The sequence below is a fragment of the Volvox carteri genome (genome assembly GCF_000143455.1).
Source record: "Volvox carteri f. nagariensis unplaced genomic scaffold VOLCAscaffold_39, whole genome shotgun sequence".
Lineage (NCBI taxonomy): Eukaryota > Viridiplantae > Chlorophyta > Chlorophyceae > Chlamydomonadales > Volvocaceae > Volvox > Volvox carteri.
In genome coordinates this window covers 99,352-114,491 of record NW_003307582.1, presented here as the reverse complement: position 1 = coordinate 114,491, position 15,140 = coordinate 99,352, and the positions used below count along the sequence as shown (strand labels likewise).

General features: G+C 54.3%; 2 protein-coding genes across 2 annotated transcripts; one reads left to right on the top strand and one right to left on the bottom strand.

The window, feature by feature from the left end:
- Positions 1–951: 951 nt before the first annotated feature.
- Positions 952–5,875, top strand: VOLCADRAFT_76013 (uncharacterized protein). The gene is made up of 9 exons (XM_002953913.1): positions 952–1,126; positions 1,336–1,590; positions 2,368–2,482; positions 3,351–3,517; positions 3,809–3,874; positions 4,025–4,159; positions 4,456–4,623; positions 4,760–4,893; positions 5,186–5,875. Exons 1-9 carry the CDS (start codon positions 986–988, stop codon positions 5,250–5,252), a joined length of 1,248 nt encoding a protein of 415 aa, XP_002953959.1. The 5' UTR covers positions 952–985; the 3' UTR covers positions 5,253–5,875.
- A 690-nt stretch (positions 5,876–6,565) lies between these two features.
- On the bottom strand, positions 6,566–12,910 carry ach1 (mitochondrial aconitate hydratase). Its single transcript, XM_002953830.1, has 16 exons — positions 12,862–12,910; positions 12,668–12,739; positions 12,524–12,595; positions 12,397–12,441; positions 12,248–12,323; positions 11,975–12,113; positions 11,585–11,720; positions 10,422–10,646; positions 9,987–10,204; positions 9,573–9,823; positions 9,154–9,355; positions 8,827–8,957; positions 8,387–8,604; positions 8,016–8,197; positions 7,719–7,882; positions 6,566–7,516 (listed from the first exon to the last, which is right to left on the bottom strand). Exons 1-16 carry the CDS (start codon positions 12,898–12,900, stop codon positions 7,269–7,271), a joined length of 2,418 nt encoding a protein of 805 aa, XP_002953876.1. The 5' UTR covers positions 12,901–12,910; the 3' UTR covers positions 6,566–7,268.
- Between the last annotated feature and the right edge of the window lie 2,230 nt (positions 12,911–15,140).

Below are 15,140 nucleotides of genomic sequence, written 5' to 3'. Positions count from 1 at the left end.
GGGGTTCTTACCTTACTGACTATCTCGATATGAGGTGCGGGAAGCCGGCCCCGAACCGTGTACCAAGTCGATAGCCCAATTGAGACACTGCAATGTCCGGAGTTTTTGAGTCCCAAAGGTCTTTAAGGTCAAATTTCGGAGCTGGTTGATGGCTGCTCTCATGTTTTGTGCTCGGAGGACACACGGCAATAGGAGTGGCCGTGGGCCTTATCGTGCTGATAGCACGTGCAGCACATGTTTAAGTTGGACGCGTGGTTGGGATTGAGGTGCTGCGAGGACGGAGGCGGCGCGGTGCCTTTTCTGAGTTTGGGTTGCTGCAGCAGTTTGGTGTATTCATGGGCATGGCTTGAATGTTGTATTGGAATCTGTCCATGTACGGCGTGGAGTCTGAAACATGGCACCGGCCATATCCCAGTTTGCATGTTTGGTTGCATCCGCTACATTTTCTCGTCACGGTCATGTCTTTAATAATTTGTAGCTATGGGTCAGGGGCCTAGACGGTCCCCCCTTCCTCAAGATGTGTCCTCCCTATGGTTGACAGCTTTGCTTCCCTTTGGGATGTATGTACGAACTGAAGTCGTGGTGAGGCTACCAGATCGAACCTGCAGAATGGGCCTGAAAGCCAGAAGCAGAGGTTTCAACGCATTCGAGGGTGCCACGGTAGCCCTGCCGTGTGACGACGCACTCGAAGCACGTTAGGCTGCTAAGAACAGTGGGCGACGCCACCATTCCATTAAAGACGGACGCATATAGAGAGAAGGACAAAAGCACGATAATCTAGAGATCATTAGATCCTTAATGTTTAAGACTTAATCCAACAGAATCAGTTAAATTATGCCGCATGCTATGAGCGCTACATGAACTCAAACCAAGGCATACATAAACCAGATTGCCGTACCGTTTTGCGATGAAATGGGGACAGCTTTCCAAAATCAAGTGCCTTTGCCACAGCTATTAGCCTCTGTTTGTGCTCTTTATATAAGCGATGCTGAACTATAAAGCGAGCACTGCACAGACGGCCGGCAAGGCCACCGGCCGGTGCCAAAAAGCCGTGCCGCATGTGCCCATCAGTAAGGGTAGCCTTCGTTCCTGCAGCGCGGCACCTTTTAGCGGCATCAACATTAAGGTAGGCTAGCGTAAATGTACCGCTTCATCGCTAGTCATGTGAACCGCAGTCGATTGCCAAAATAAGTATGAAACGATGCAAGGTTTTAGTTATCATAGCTAAATAGCTTGCAGACATGCAGGTTTACTGAACTCTTGCCTGAGAGTGCGCTTGTGCCTTTGCTTGGCGAATCTGCTGCTGTTCCTTTCGTCCATTTGCTCACCTACAAGGCGGCATCGGCAGCATCTGCATGGGGATTTCGTAGCAATGGCCGTGTGCCTTGCCGCGTTGCCGCAAGCACTGCGCCAGCGGAGGACTTCCGCAAGCGCGACCCCAAGGACGTGCGCGTGTTAGTGGTGGGCCCCACAGGTTACATCGGCAAGTTCGTGGTGAAGGAGCTTGTGAAGCGTGGCTACAATGTCGTGGCCTTTGCACGCGAGCAGGCTGGTATTAAGGGCAAGATGAACAAGGAAGATACCATGAAGGTGCCGCTGCCTTTATCTGGAACGGGGATGTGGGACAGGGAAAGAAGGGAGATGGGGCGGTTTAGGAGGGTCGCTCGAGCAGCGGCAATTGGGACAGTAGCAGCAGCAGCAGCGGTAGCCCGCAGCAGCAGCGGCCACTCAAGGTGTGGAGCGCAGCCAGGAGGCAGCAGCAGTGGAGAGCAGATTCCGCCCTAGGTATTTTACCCAGCACCTTGTATCGCAGCGGCAACAGGGAAGTAGGCTCCATGCCGCATGGACGGAGGAGCCACATGTCGCGTTGCCCTGGGACCCAGATCTGCCCTGGGGCTCAACATCCCTTCCTAAGAGTCCTTCGACTCCCGGGTAGAACCTGGCGCTGAATGCCGGATGTCTCCTCGACCCGCCACAAGCTAGTGACTATGAACTGGCCCACGCCAGCGACTATGGACAAGTTGTGCTGGTAACCCAAAGTGACCATGGACAGAATTCATTTGTGACCCAAATGGCACTTTATCCAACACAGCTGCCGTGTGGTGATATTTCTACCTACCATCCACGAAAGCAGTCCATCCCCCATCCCCCTGGCAACCAGCCATCTAATCAGTTGGAATGCAAAGCGCATCTTGGCATTCGGCACATGCACGCCTGTTCCATCGCCAGGGGCTACCTGTCAGCCACCACACCTCGCTACGGTGACTGTTTTTGCTTTGTCATGGTGGCATTCAGTCTCACGCCCTCGACGAATGCGCCCTCCGCCCTTTTGCTATACTCGCATCCACCGTCCTTCTGGTCCTTCAGGAATTTCCAGGGGCTGAAGTGCGGTTCGGCTCTGTGCTGGATCACGACTCGTTGCGGAAGGTGGCGTTCAGGGAACCGGTGGATGTGGTGGTCAGCTGCTTGGCGAGCCGTACCGGTGGGTGGGTTGCACAGTGGGGGCCCTGCTGGTGCGACCTGGTGCGCCTGGTGCGCGGGAACATGGCTTAGGTCGAAACGCAGCTCCGGAGCAGATTATACAATCATGTGTGCGCTATAGCGGAGGACAAAACGTCAATTTTCTGGATGGTTTGACCCCGGTCGATAGCGACGCCAACTCGGGTGGTTTTCTTTGTCAAGTTGCAGGCAGATTTGCGTGAGTTGTGGAGAAGGCCGCGGCCCGGGGTTAACTGTGTTCGTGTGTGTGGGGGGGGTGTAGATGTGTGGACGTGTGGCTAGGACAGGGAAGTGGGCCAACGAATTTCTTTGTGCGCCTGGGATCGTCCTGTGGTTGCATCTGGATTTCCTCCATGGCCTGGGTGCCTGGTGCCTGGACGAACATGCCGCGCATTCTGGGCTGGACGCGTAGGACGACATGGCTTGTGAACTACATTAGTTTCGGCCCCATGGCATTGTGCACTTGGAAACGCAACTTGGGCGTAATCGACCCAAAGCGGGGGACGGTCGAGTTGGATCGGCGCCTGGGTGGGAAGCAGAGGGCTCCCTCGCAGTATGGCAGAGGCGCAGCGCTTACATGTCGGCTGAACGCACGCAACTTGGTTGCTTCATCATCAGGAATAGTAACGTCGGCAGTAAGCAGCAACAGGAGGATGGACACATGACACGGTGGTGGTATAGCATATGGAAACCAAGAAGGATATTTTCCTTCTTTGGAGCGCAGCTTGCTGCCGCCTGAATGGGTTGGCATCCCCATGAGCTGCCTCACCATGTCCCGGTTGCTCCGGCCCTGTTGGCTGTTTCCTTGGGCTCCATTGTTTAGCTCACGAGGCCCCTCTTCCTTTCCTCAGGGGGCAAGAAGGACTCCTGGTTGATCGACTACACGGCCACCAAGAACACGCTCGATGTGGCGAGGGAGTCGGGCTCGAAACACTTTGTGCTGCTGTCCGCGATTTGCGTCCAGAGACCACTACTGGAGTTCCAGCGTGCCAAGCTCAAGTTCGAGGCGGATCTGCAGGTATGGAAAGCGGCAGCTGTTGTATATGCTAGGTGGGGCTTGAAGCGGAGCACAAAACGAGCAGGAGCAATCCTGCTTTTCTTTTCCTTGCATTGATCACGTTACAGCCTGCATTGCATTCTGGAAGCTACACATAGCAAATTTCGTCCCCCGGGCTCAGGAACGCGAAGATCCCGCGTTGAGACGAAGCAGCGTGCTCTTGCTCACACATCCGCCACCTCCTCCTACCGTTTGTGCATGAACACCCCACATAGCGTAAGTGCGTGCACTGTCTTTTGCAACCTCCCGCAGGCCGCCGGCGACATCACCTATTCGATTGTGCGGCCGACCGCGTTTTTCAAGAGTATCGCCGGTCAGGTATGCGCCCAGGAAGCTGCTGCACGAGGTTGACCAAGCAGAGGGACCTGCGGGTCTGTGAGCGCCGTGTTATTTCCGATCATTTGCCGCGCGCGAAACGCAGCTCCTCCTCCATCAAAACATCCCTTCGCGCACGCGCCCGTCCTGCAGATTGACATTGTGAAGAAGGGCAATCCGTACGTCATGTTTGGCGATGGCAACCTGGCGGCGTGCAAACCCATCAGCGAGGCTGACCTGGCGTCCTTCATTGCAGATTGCGTGACGGAGGAGGACAAGGTTAACAAGGTAGGAATCAAGAATCTACAATTAGAGCACGGTCAGATGGTTTTCAGCGGGAAAACGGAGAACCAGGCGAAGACCAGGACAGACTACCGACTGCAGGCAGTCGACGTGGCGTGGCCTTACCTATTTGACCCGGCCTAACGTGGCCTGGCTTCGACGAGAATGGGTGGCAACGTCGAGGCATAACCATGGCCCTCTTCAGTGCGTTGCCAAAGGGGGATTTCAGGCCCGCGCCTTACCCCGGTGCTTGCATCCGTCCCTCGGAACCCTTACCCCTGCCCCGGGACGCCTCCTCGCAGGTCCTGCCAATCGGCGGCCCGAGTCGCGCCTACACCGCCAAGCAGCAGGCCGACCTGCTGTTCCAGATCACCGGCCTGCCACCCAAGTACTTCCCAGTGCCAGTGGCGCTCATGGACGGCATGATCTCCATCTTTGATGCTCTGGCGCGGCTGTTCCCATCTCTGGAGGTATGCGTGCTGTGTAGGTGTGGGTGCTACACGCGTCGGCACTGGAGTCCTTGTATCCTATCCTGGAGTGCCTTCTCGTTATTAGCCTTCAGGGTAACCCCGCCGGACCTTTTGCTGCTCCGCCGTCTTCCTGTAGGACACGGCTGAGTTTGCTCGCATCGGCAAGTATTATGCAACGGAGTCGATGCTCGTCTGGGACGAGCAGCGCGGGGTGTATTTGGAGGAGGCTACCCCTGGGTACGGCAAGGAGACGCTGGAGGAGTTTTTCTCGTGAGTAAAGGCGGACGTCGTCATTAGGTACCCGGTCGGGTTTTCATTGTTCCTTTTTTTATCTTCTCTATGCCATAAATAATTTTCCTTGATTGGCTTCAATTCCCAAGATGGCTAGACCAGCTACCATGTGTCCCGGGGTCAATTTAGCGCAATTTAATACCGCGTCTGTATCCATCTGAATTCGAGGCGTACCCAAACCGACCTTGCACTAGACCTTTAAGCAATGCGACTCGACTCCCCCGGATCCCACCATTGAAACCCGATATGCCGGCCCCGATCCTCCGCGCAGACGAGCTGTCAAGGAGGGGCTCAAGGGCCAGGAGCTGGGAGACCAGGCCGTCTTTGGTCAGCAATGAAAAAACTGCGTGAGACCCAAGACGATTTCTTTGTCTTACTGGATTGCTAGCGGGTGAACACCCGGCCGCAGCGGCGGTTAAGGTTGCGGGCCGCTTGAGACTCCCAGACGCTGGTTGGCGCAGGCCATCTCAGTAGGGAGCCTGGGATGGCTTGTTGGAGGATTGTTGCAATCTAGCTGAGGGTTGAGCGTTTGAGCGTCGGCTGTGATTACCGGTAATGAAGGCTGGGAGGGTACGGCCGAGGAGGCTGGTTAATCACCTTGTTTTGCGCATGACGTGAAAAGGGCAGCTATGGGCTCATTTAACACAGCTCGGGCTTTAGAAAAGGCTAACCAGGATTGAGCACAGCTGTATGGGATATGGACATGAGGTACCTGCGGCAGTCTTTACCCTCGCAGCTTACTGAGGGGCAATGTTCTTGGCGTCGGGGTGTGCTACCTGCACCTTGCGAAGGGCGCGTAGGGGAATGGTCTGGAGCCTCGCAGTCGTTGATACATGCGCACACATGTTAGCGTGGATGGGCTTTTTACGTGGTGGAAGGCGGGCCGTACCGTGAACTCAAAAATGGAAGAAGAACTATATTAATTCCAAATTTTGCCAAAGGCTGTAATGTGCCATCTTTCATGAGGGCGTTGGGGATGCGCTGCACTGCGGGGGAGTCAGGGGGATATGGATATGGAACGCTCTGGAGCGGTCAGGAGCTGGGCCTCTATCAATGCAAGATAGCAGGCATGCTCGTCTCAACTGAAGGCGGTTAGGAAGGGATGACAGGGAAGGCAATTTGCACACTAGCGGGTGAGGGACTGGTTGTACGTCTTGTCTACCTCACTGGTCCGTAATGTTAGTTCTATTTCTCCTCATGACTACCATGCGCATAACAGCCACCTACAGCGCTATTGTCTCGTCCATTATCACAACATCGAATCCCAAACTGTGCCAGATACATTCCGCGTTGGTAGCCCTGTATGGCCTGCTCCAGAACATAAGGGAATGTGGACTCGGTCAGCCGAGGGAGTTTGGTGGTCATGGTATTTGGGCATTACATGCCCATACATCCTGTACCAGCGACAACCGAACCGTCAGCCTTGGCCACGTATACTTTGCGCGAGTAGGTTACGCGTTGACTTTAGGTCGGACGTTCGCATAGGACAGCGGGCAAATTCTGTTAGCAGCAGTCGCTGCTTAACGTTTTCTGCTTGCGGAACTTGCCTTCGTTAGGTTTCTCTTATAAAGAGGAGAGACAATTGACAGCACAGCCTTCCCTGCCAAAGATGCAGCTTAGTACGTGTGCACGGGTGTGCACAGATGAGAATGAATAGGTGCATAACAAAGGAATATAGCGCATATGGCTCAAGAGGCTTTTACACACACACACCATCACCAAACACATCATCCACCTTCCGCCCTTATGAAACGCATCAGGGGTATTTAGCAAACACACATCAATGTACCATTATTACGACGCGCCTCGAACACGTCGAACGCAATATCGTTTCCGTCTAGTTAAAAGTCCATGCAGTTTAATGGACGCACAGCGTCAATTGCACCTCCCTACACATGAAAGCATGTTCCTAGCACCACACTGGTCCACAGGCTTCTAAACTTCAATGCGTACAGTTGTCGCCCTAAGGGCAAAAGCAGCAGAACCCCTACAAAACAGTAACAAGGACAGCGTAAACTACAACCACATGTACAGATCATGCAGAACGCCTGCAGGCGAAGGCCCAAAACACGGGGAAACTACGCGCCATAAATGCAACTGCAGACATAATTTCCCGCGAATCCTAGACGTTGCCAATAGACTGGTTCATGCTGCCGCCATACCGCGCAAAAGGACAATAGAACTTGCTTGCTGATTTCGGATGCCCTTTATTATGCTGCGGCCATTTTCCTTGCTGTCAAGGGTCTTTGACAGGCTAATCACACATACAGCACAATCAAGGGCCAAAGCATAAGCCGCGGAGCGATTTCCGCATCCAAAATCAGCAAGACAATCCCCGATGCCAGTCGTCCAATTTACATCTTGCCTGCCTTGAATGCTGCGGCCATAGCATTGAGAGCCGAGCCGTGCTTGAACCAGTTAATCTGGTTTTCGTTGAAGGTGTGGTTGACCGGGAAGCTGTATGTGGAACCGTCTGCCTTCTTGCCAACCAACGTCAGCGGCACACCGGGCGTGAACGTCTTCAGGCCCTCAATAGAGATGTGGTCGGTTGGGTCGATCTTCTCATAGTCAGCTGGGTTGGCAAACGTGAGGGGCAGCATACCTGCGCAGCGGTTTCGGGGAGGAGTAATATGAAGAAGTTTAGGAACGGGAGAACCAAAACAGCCGCCATGAACCAAACTGCAGCACCGGTAGATACCCGCCGACTACATAACACGCTTCCATGCGTTGTCCTCCTCTCCTCGCGCCCCTCTCCGACTGTAACGACCCCCAATGTGCCCAACTAGGTAGCGCACAGCACTCACCCTGCTTCTTCAGGTTCGTCTCATGGATGCGGGCAAAGGACTTGACAATGATGGCAACGCCCCCCAGGTGGCGTGGCTCCAGCGCGGCGTGCTCACGACTGCTGCCCTCGCCGTAGTTCTCGTCACCCACGACGACCCAGGAAAGACCGCGAGCCTTGTAATCCCTGCAGTTCCGAGGCAGTAAGAAGCAGTTATGTCTACGACAGTTCTTCAACAGTTCTTCAATCACCGGTAGCTCAGCACAAGCAGGCGCACGCGGCGGTGGGAAACACGGCACCAGTCTGCAACCCAACGCACCGTGCAGTCGCTGGAACGGGACCCTCCTCGCCCGTCACCACGTTTTTGACAGCGTTCGGCTTCCCGTTTGCGATGTTAATGGCACCGATGAGCAGGTTGTTGGAAATGTTGTCCAGGTGGCCACGGTACTTGAGCCATGGTCCGGCCATGGAGATGTGATCCGTTGTACACTTGCCCTTGACCTATATGTTCGCCATTTAGGTAGAACAAACAAGTTCAAACGGCACTCAAACGGTCTACAGCACTGGAATCACAATACTATCTGCACTGGAATCACAATAAAAACTAAGCACCGAGCTCAACGATACAATGGCCCCGACCACGGCGGCTCCAAATCTCCCCTACATAACCACCCACCCAACCCTCCGCACCTTAATCAGGACGACGGCGTCCTTAATATCATCTCCGTTCCAGGGCTTGAATGGCGACAGCAGTTGCAGACGTTGCGAAGAAGGGTCAACCTTCACCGTCAACTTGCCGCGCTCCTCCAGGGCGGCCGGGGGGGCCTGGTACACATTCGCACCCGCATCAAAGCCACGAGCCGGCAGCTCGTCGCCAAACGGCGCCTCCAGCTTAATCTCCTTGCCATCTGAAAACATTACCAACAGAAAATGTGAAGAGAACTCAGTGGCGTTATGAAGCACGCTCATCACTTAGCACCGTTGGGCCGCAGAACCGGACATTGTGGACCAATTATTCCAGCAAACACAAGGATTAGCTATCTCCCGTGGGGTCTCAATGGTGGAGGCAAGTCTGAGCTGATCAAGTTGCAACGGACCCAGCCGACTCCGCCAACGCACAAAGAACCTACCCGCACCAACTAACGTATCCTTCTCCGGATTGAAAGTCAGGTCGCCTGCAATAGCATACGCCGTCACCAGCTCCGGAGAGGCTACGAAAGCGTGCGTAGCGGGGTTGCCGTCGTTACGAGCCGCGAAGTTCCTTCAAGGCGGAAATCAAGGCAGCCGACATTTAGAAAGGAAGCAAGCATCAACATGTGGGCACAGTTGCGGACTCCATGCTTTAGCGCAACAGGGTCTTCCTTTCATCCTTGGGGCGCTGCGGCCGCGGCCGTGGCTTGTCGTGTCCTGCTACGCGTGTCTATGGGGATACGTACGCAAGCGACAAGCTTCCTCACCGGTTGAAGGAGGTAATGATCGAGTTAGCCTCGCCCTTGGGCACATCCGTGCGCTTCCACTGGCCGATACAGGGACCACAGCTGTTCGACAGTACCGTTCCACCAATCTTGTCGAAGACGTCCATAATGCCGTCGCGCGCAATGGTGGCGCGAATCTGCTCGCTGCCAGGCGAGATAGTGAACGGAACCTTAGCCTTGATGCCTACATCCGAATTTGCAGCGGAAGGACGCATTGAGCACACGGGAATGCGGATACTCAAAAATCCTGGTACGGCACCGTACAAAGCAGAGAAAAAGAAATCGACGAACGAGCGCGTTCAAGAGGAGGGACATGAACGACATACATCACCACTGGCCACATGGTGAGAGGTTTTGGAAAAGTGCGGCGCATGGTGGACATTTCAAGGGTCCTGGCTTACCGGCTGCAAGCGCCTGCTTGGCCACGGAAGCAGCGCGCGCCATGTCCTCATACGACGAGTTGGTGCAGCTGCCAATGAGACCGGCCTTGAGCTCCGAAGGCCAGTTGTTCTTCCGCAGCTCCTCAGCGAACTTGGACAGCGGGTGTGCCAAGTCGGGTGTGAAAGGGCCGTTGATGTGGGGCTCCAGCTCTGACAGGTTAATCTCAATCAGCTGGTCGTAAGAAGCGCCCTCATCCGCACGAAGGTTCTCCCTGAAGGGGGCCCGAGAGAATAGGGAACCCAAGAGGAAAACATGAGCATGAGCTTCGAAACCACAAAATGACGAACGCCTATCGGCGCATGACCCACGCTTCCTACTCCTCCGCGCCACGGGCCCCGTCTAACGTCTAACAAATTCCACAGCGAAGGACCCACTTGAAAGCGTCCGACAGGGAAGCAGCACCCGCGCGGCCCGTCGCCACAAGGTAATCGTGCATGCGCTTGTTGTACGGGAAGATCGACGTCGTAGCGCCAATCTCAGCGCCCATGTTGCAAACGGTAGCCATGCCGGTGCAGCTCATGTGGTCGACGCCGGGTCCGAAGTATTCCACAATGGCGCCCGTGCCTCCCTTGACAGTGAGGATACCCGCTACCTGCAGGACCGTAAGTAAGACATAGTTACGTAGGGTTTATCCATGAGAACAGGGCGCGTTGCAAGTCCCGGGAGATACCACACGACTCAAAACCCCGCTGCGCCTGAACAGTGCTCGCACACAAAGCGGAATGTAAAGCAAATTCACTTGTCTTCTCACTGATAGGAAGATAGGAAGAATTTCTTTAGACAGTTACAGGTAGAAAGGCGATGCTTACCTTGAGGATAACATCCTTGGGGGACGTCCAGCGCGACATCTTGCCCGTGAGCTTGACGCCAATCACCTTCGGCGCCTTGAGCTCCCAGGGCAATCCGGCCATCACATCCACCGCATCCGCACCACCCACACCCACCGCGCACGTGCCTAGACCGCCCGCATTGGGGGTGTGCGAGTCCGTGCCAATCATCATCAAGCCCGGAATGGCGTAGTTCTCCAGCACGATCTACGTGTAAGCCAGGTACCCAACCACAGTTGGGTAGGATGGGTTATCACCATGAGCTGATGAGACTTGTCCAGATTGTGCGTTGCTGTGTGACGAAACTATGGAAACGACAAAACAGACTTCTGGCAATTCCCAGCGCAAACATAGCTAGACCCAACTCATCCACAGACACACCCAGGATCGATGCATGCAATGAGCTGAGCCGATGCCATTAAGGACCTACTACACACAGTCCGATTCCGGCTGTAGCCATTACGTGATGATTATGAACAACGCATTAGTTCTACATGGATGACGCATTTGCCTTGCTGCTCGTGTGATAAAGTATTCTTCACGACCAATGCCCAGTCAACGCACTGGTTGAACCACCTAACCGGGTAAGCAGCTAGTGCGCGGAATCTGCCAAGGTGATGCAGCAGGCAAATCACCGGTACCTTGCGGCCAACCAAGAGGCTCTGTCAGCCTAAAGTACCCATGTTGAGACTAGTTAGCTGTGGCTGCAGTTCGTCAACTAGCGCAGTGGCCACCCCGAGAAATTTCCTTAGCATTTAAAACTTCTCCTGGACTATCCGTCTGTCTCTGGTGTCTGCTTCACCCGCCAATGTTTGTTCTCACCCCCGCGAGGATCTCATGTTCAAGTGCGTGGGTCCCAATCATGCCACGTGCCAGGCGGCCAAGTTAGTTTATTGTGGCCCCCATCTTGACATACATAAACCGCACGGCTTTAGACATAGGGTCACGCATTCACAAGAGCAAAGCAAAATGCCTAAAGTTGGCAATGCCCTAGACGCCATCAGTTGGGCTACTGTTTGACCGCCATGTTGGTCGCTTCGAATCGCAAATCCAGGACTGGGCCAACTTCTAGGACTGCATGTCACCCCCAAGGTTGCTGACCCAGGCGATCCAGTCCTGGATCCAGCCCTCCCCGACAGCCCTACTTGGTGAATAATACCGGAGCCCGGTCGCCAGAAGCCAACGCCATACTTGGAGCCCGCAGTGGCCAAGAAGTCGTAGACTTCCTTGTTAGTCGTCACGGCATGCTTCAAGTCAGCGTCGCCACCAAACTTGCCCTCCCTGCAAGGAGCAGTCGCAAAGCTTTAATTGTCTTCTCAACCTTTGCAGTTGAGGTTCAATATCAAGCGAGGATATAAGGTACAGCGGTCGGTACGCAAGGCCGTTATATGCCCAACCAATTTATCGCAAAGGGGTAACGGGCGTCATGTCGCAAGATGGGCACCCAGCAGGATCGTTGACCCGAAAAAAAAATGGGCAGAGATCAGGCCTTCATGCCATCGCCCGGCCGGCCTCGGGCGTTGCCACAAGCACACCTGTCTGGCTGCGGTGACGTCGTCCCCTCAATCAGGTGATCGCAATGGATAGTAGAAGGCACCATGGTCTTTGGCAGACCAGACGAGATAAACTGCAGCATGGCCATCTGGGCGGTGGCGTCCTGCATGGCCACACGATCTGCAGGGGAGGAGGGCGTGGCACGGGAAGGGAGCGGAGGGCTTAGGGGAGGGGGAAACAGGACAGCTGAAATTTGAACCTTGAGCCGCAAGGTAAAACCATTATTGTGCATGCACAACATAGAGGAGTCGCACCAGGTCGAAGCTTCAAGTAAGACACGCCGCGCTTCATGTCCGCTGTTTCCGGGTCATCGAGATGACCATACACGATCTGCGACAGCAGCGAAGAGACGTCAGAAACATTTGAATGACGGCCCATCATATTGACCTGTTACAGTGCGTACCTTCTCTGCCAGAGTCAGAGGCTGGTTCAGCCGCTTGCGAACCACCTGCGAAACGGATGTCACGGAGACACTGAGACCCCACGTGAGGGCGTCAAACACAACTCCGAAACCCGTCATGATAGCCAACCTTAAGGCGGTCCTCAATCGCCTTGTAGCGGTCGTTTACATACTCCGTCGGCTCGAACTTGCTCATCGGCACCTGAGCGTCATTAGCTGTGTCAGCAACAGCACGCAAATTACTTCCCGACACTAGGATCCGTTGAACGCGTACCTTCTCGATTCCGGCAATTGAGGAGTAGCAGAGGACATTGCTCCGCTCGCGGCCAAGCAGGCCGAGGCGGACCTGCGCCGGAAATAGCGTCACGAGTTAGCACAACCCCATAGTATTCATTGCAGTAGGTTTTTGTTTCAACCTAATTGCAGGGATGGCAACAGCTCCTCACAATCACATTATGCTGTCCTCACCTGCCCTAGCCCTATCCGGGCCAGTGGTTGTGACTGCATGGTTACTCGCTGACGTCTGGTGTACCCAAACTCAGAGCGCGAACTTATGAAGCGCATGTTGCTGTGTCGGCGTAGGGCCCTTGCAGCATTCCTTAGGGTTGTACTCGGTTGTAAAAACACAACCGCCTTACGAAGACACGTAGACCTCCATATAGGCTAGCATTGTATTCTACGCAGGATTGGACTCACGCAGATTTGCAATGCAGGCCCTCTTGGTATAAGTTATCTTGGGTCGGACAGTGTTCCTGAGTATGCCACTTTGAAGTACTCCATGTATCATGCGTTTGGATAAGATTATGACGGACTCTTGAATTGTGAGAGGTGCTGCACCACGTAAGGGACCGCGTTTCTTCCTCGCCAGCTCTTTGGATCATTGGTTGCCTGGCGCAATTGTTATCGTAAAACTTTCACGTGGAGATTATTCATAAACTATTTGGAAAAGCCAGGCAGCTACCCAGATCATAGCATTGTGCAGCCTGTAAAGACTTTTGAATTAACGGTTCCGACCATTTCGTCAGGTGGACCGATGAATCACAGTGGAGAGTGGGAGGCGTCTGAGAGACTTCCAGCTAACGAGCTCCCAAGTCGCAAACGTGGTGTGGTTTGTTTGGACAACCGGGTGACGAAGAAGGTGCCAGTCGCCGACGTGAAGCAGCTCGCAGCACAGGAGCAGGTCAGCGAGGAGGAATGCCTGAAAGTGCAGATCGGAGACCTTGTCTACGCAACTAACGCAGCTTCGTCAAATCACTTAACGAGCACTTGGAGAAGCGCAAGTCAAAGGAGGGAGATTTCTTCTACATCTATGAGGCCGCTGCCCGCGAGGCGGGCGTGGAGAGAACAACTGCAGTGGGGTGGGATGGGGGAAGACGAGCCACGAGCGAGTGGTGGTGATGCCAAGGAAAGACTGATGCGCCAGAAGTAAAGGAGGTATAACTAACAAGGCGGCGGTTGCGAAGAAGTCTTCGTGATGATGTAGTCATGGTAATAGCGGAAAACTACCTACCTAGCCGTGGTGTGGTAGGGGAGGTGGGAATGGGCCTAATGGTGGAGGATGAGTAAGGGGAGCTGGAGCTGGGGGTCCTCGATCTGTGGAGGTGAAGTGTTCCTTAAGGCACGGCATCATGCAGTCCTGGCCAGGTCCCATCCTGCAGCCGCATGTAGCTCTGCATCTCATGCACGGACATGCCGCCACTAACAGTTCATTCGGCCGTGTCAAAAGCCTCACAATACCAACCCCACCATCACACATGCCCATTGTTGATGGGCTCCAGCAGAGTGCCTTCACGAGCGGTCCCGGACTGACCCATGGGTCACACACCCACAGGTCACTAATGGCTGAACCTGACTGTTGCCGTGCAACAGCCCGTGGCTGTCACATGCGAGCAGCACCTACTGTAATTTCATGCCTGCAGGATCAGCGCACAAGCCCACTGAGTATCCCCCGCGGACCGAGCTCAGCCATAAATACCCTCGGTGGTGAACTTCGGCCCACCCCATGACACTATACTACAAGCGGCTTCACCAAAGGCCTGCCCAACCGGCCTGACCTTTCACTGCATGCCAAATCCAGCAACTTGGTTGGCTTTGAAAGCCAACCCAGCGTGCGCAGAAAGACTGGAATGGCTTCGATGCGGCGCCAGTGCGGGCCTAATATTTCTGGCTTCGGTGGTGTCTTACAACCATTTTATAATGGCTTAAAATTTGGCGTTACAGAGCCGATTTTGCCTAATTGTCGTTCTGCTGATGTCTGGTCTGCTGCAGTGCAGGACCAGCTGGCCCACTGGCTCTACTCTATGTGAGTCTAAAGCCTACTGGTGCAACCACACACATATACACTCACACACACACAAGCTGGCGATATGCCAGCTTAGCCGATTCCCGTGCCTCGCATGGCCTGGTGAAAACCTTCTTGTGGACGTAACCTATCTCAGACAATGCACAGCGAATATCAGGGACACTCTTATGTGTGCTCAGTACGTAAGATGCTTTAAGATTACCAGCTCCACAAGCGCCTGTGCAGCGACTTCATCGAACTTGCGTGCTTTGCGAGTTCCTGTTTGTTCATTAAGCGGTGGGATATCGCCATGGGCGGGTAGTGCACCCACACCCGGCCCTACCCTATCACGAAGACTGCTTTCATTGCTTCCAGGTATTTCCTTTTTGTAATGAAGACTTCTTACGAAAACTGACATTCCTGGCATCGAAGGAAGCCCGACTTGGAACAAGGGCGACAAGCTTCG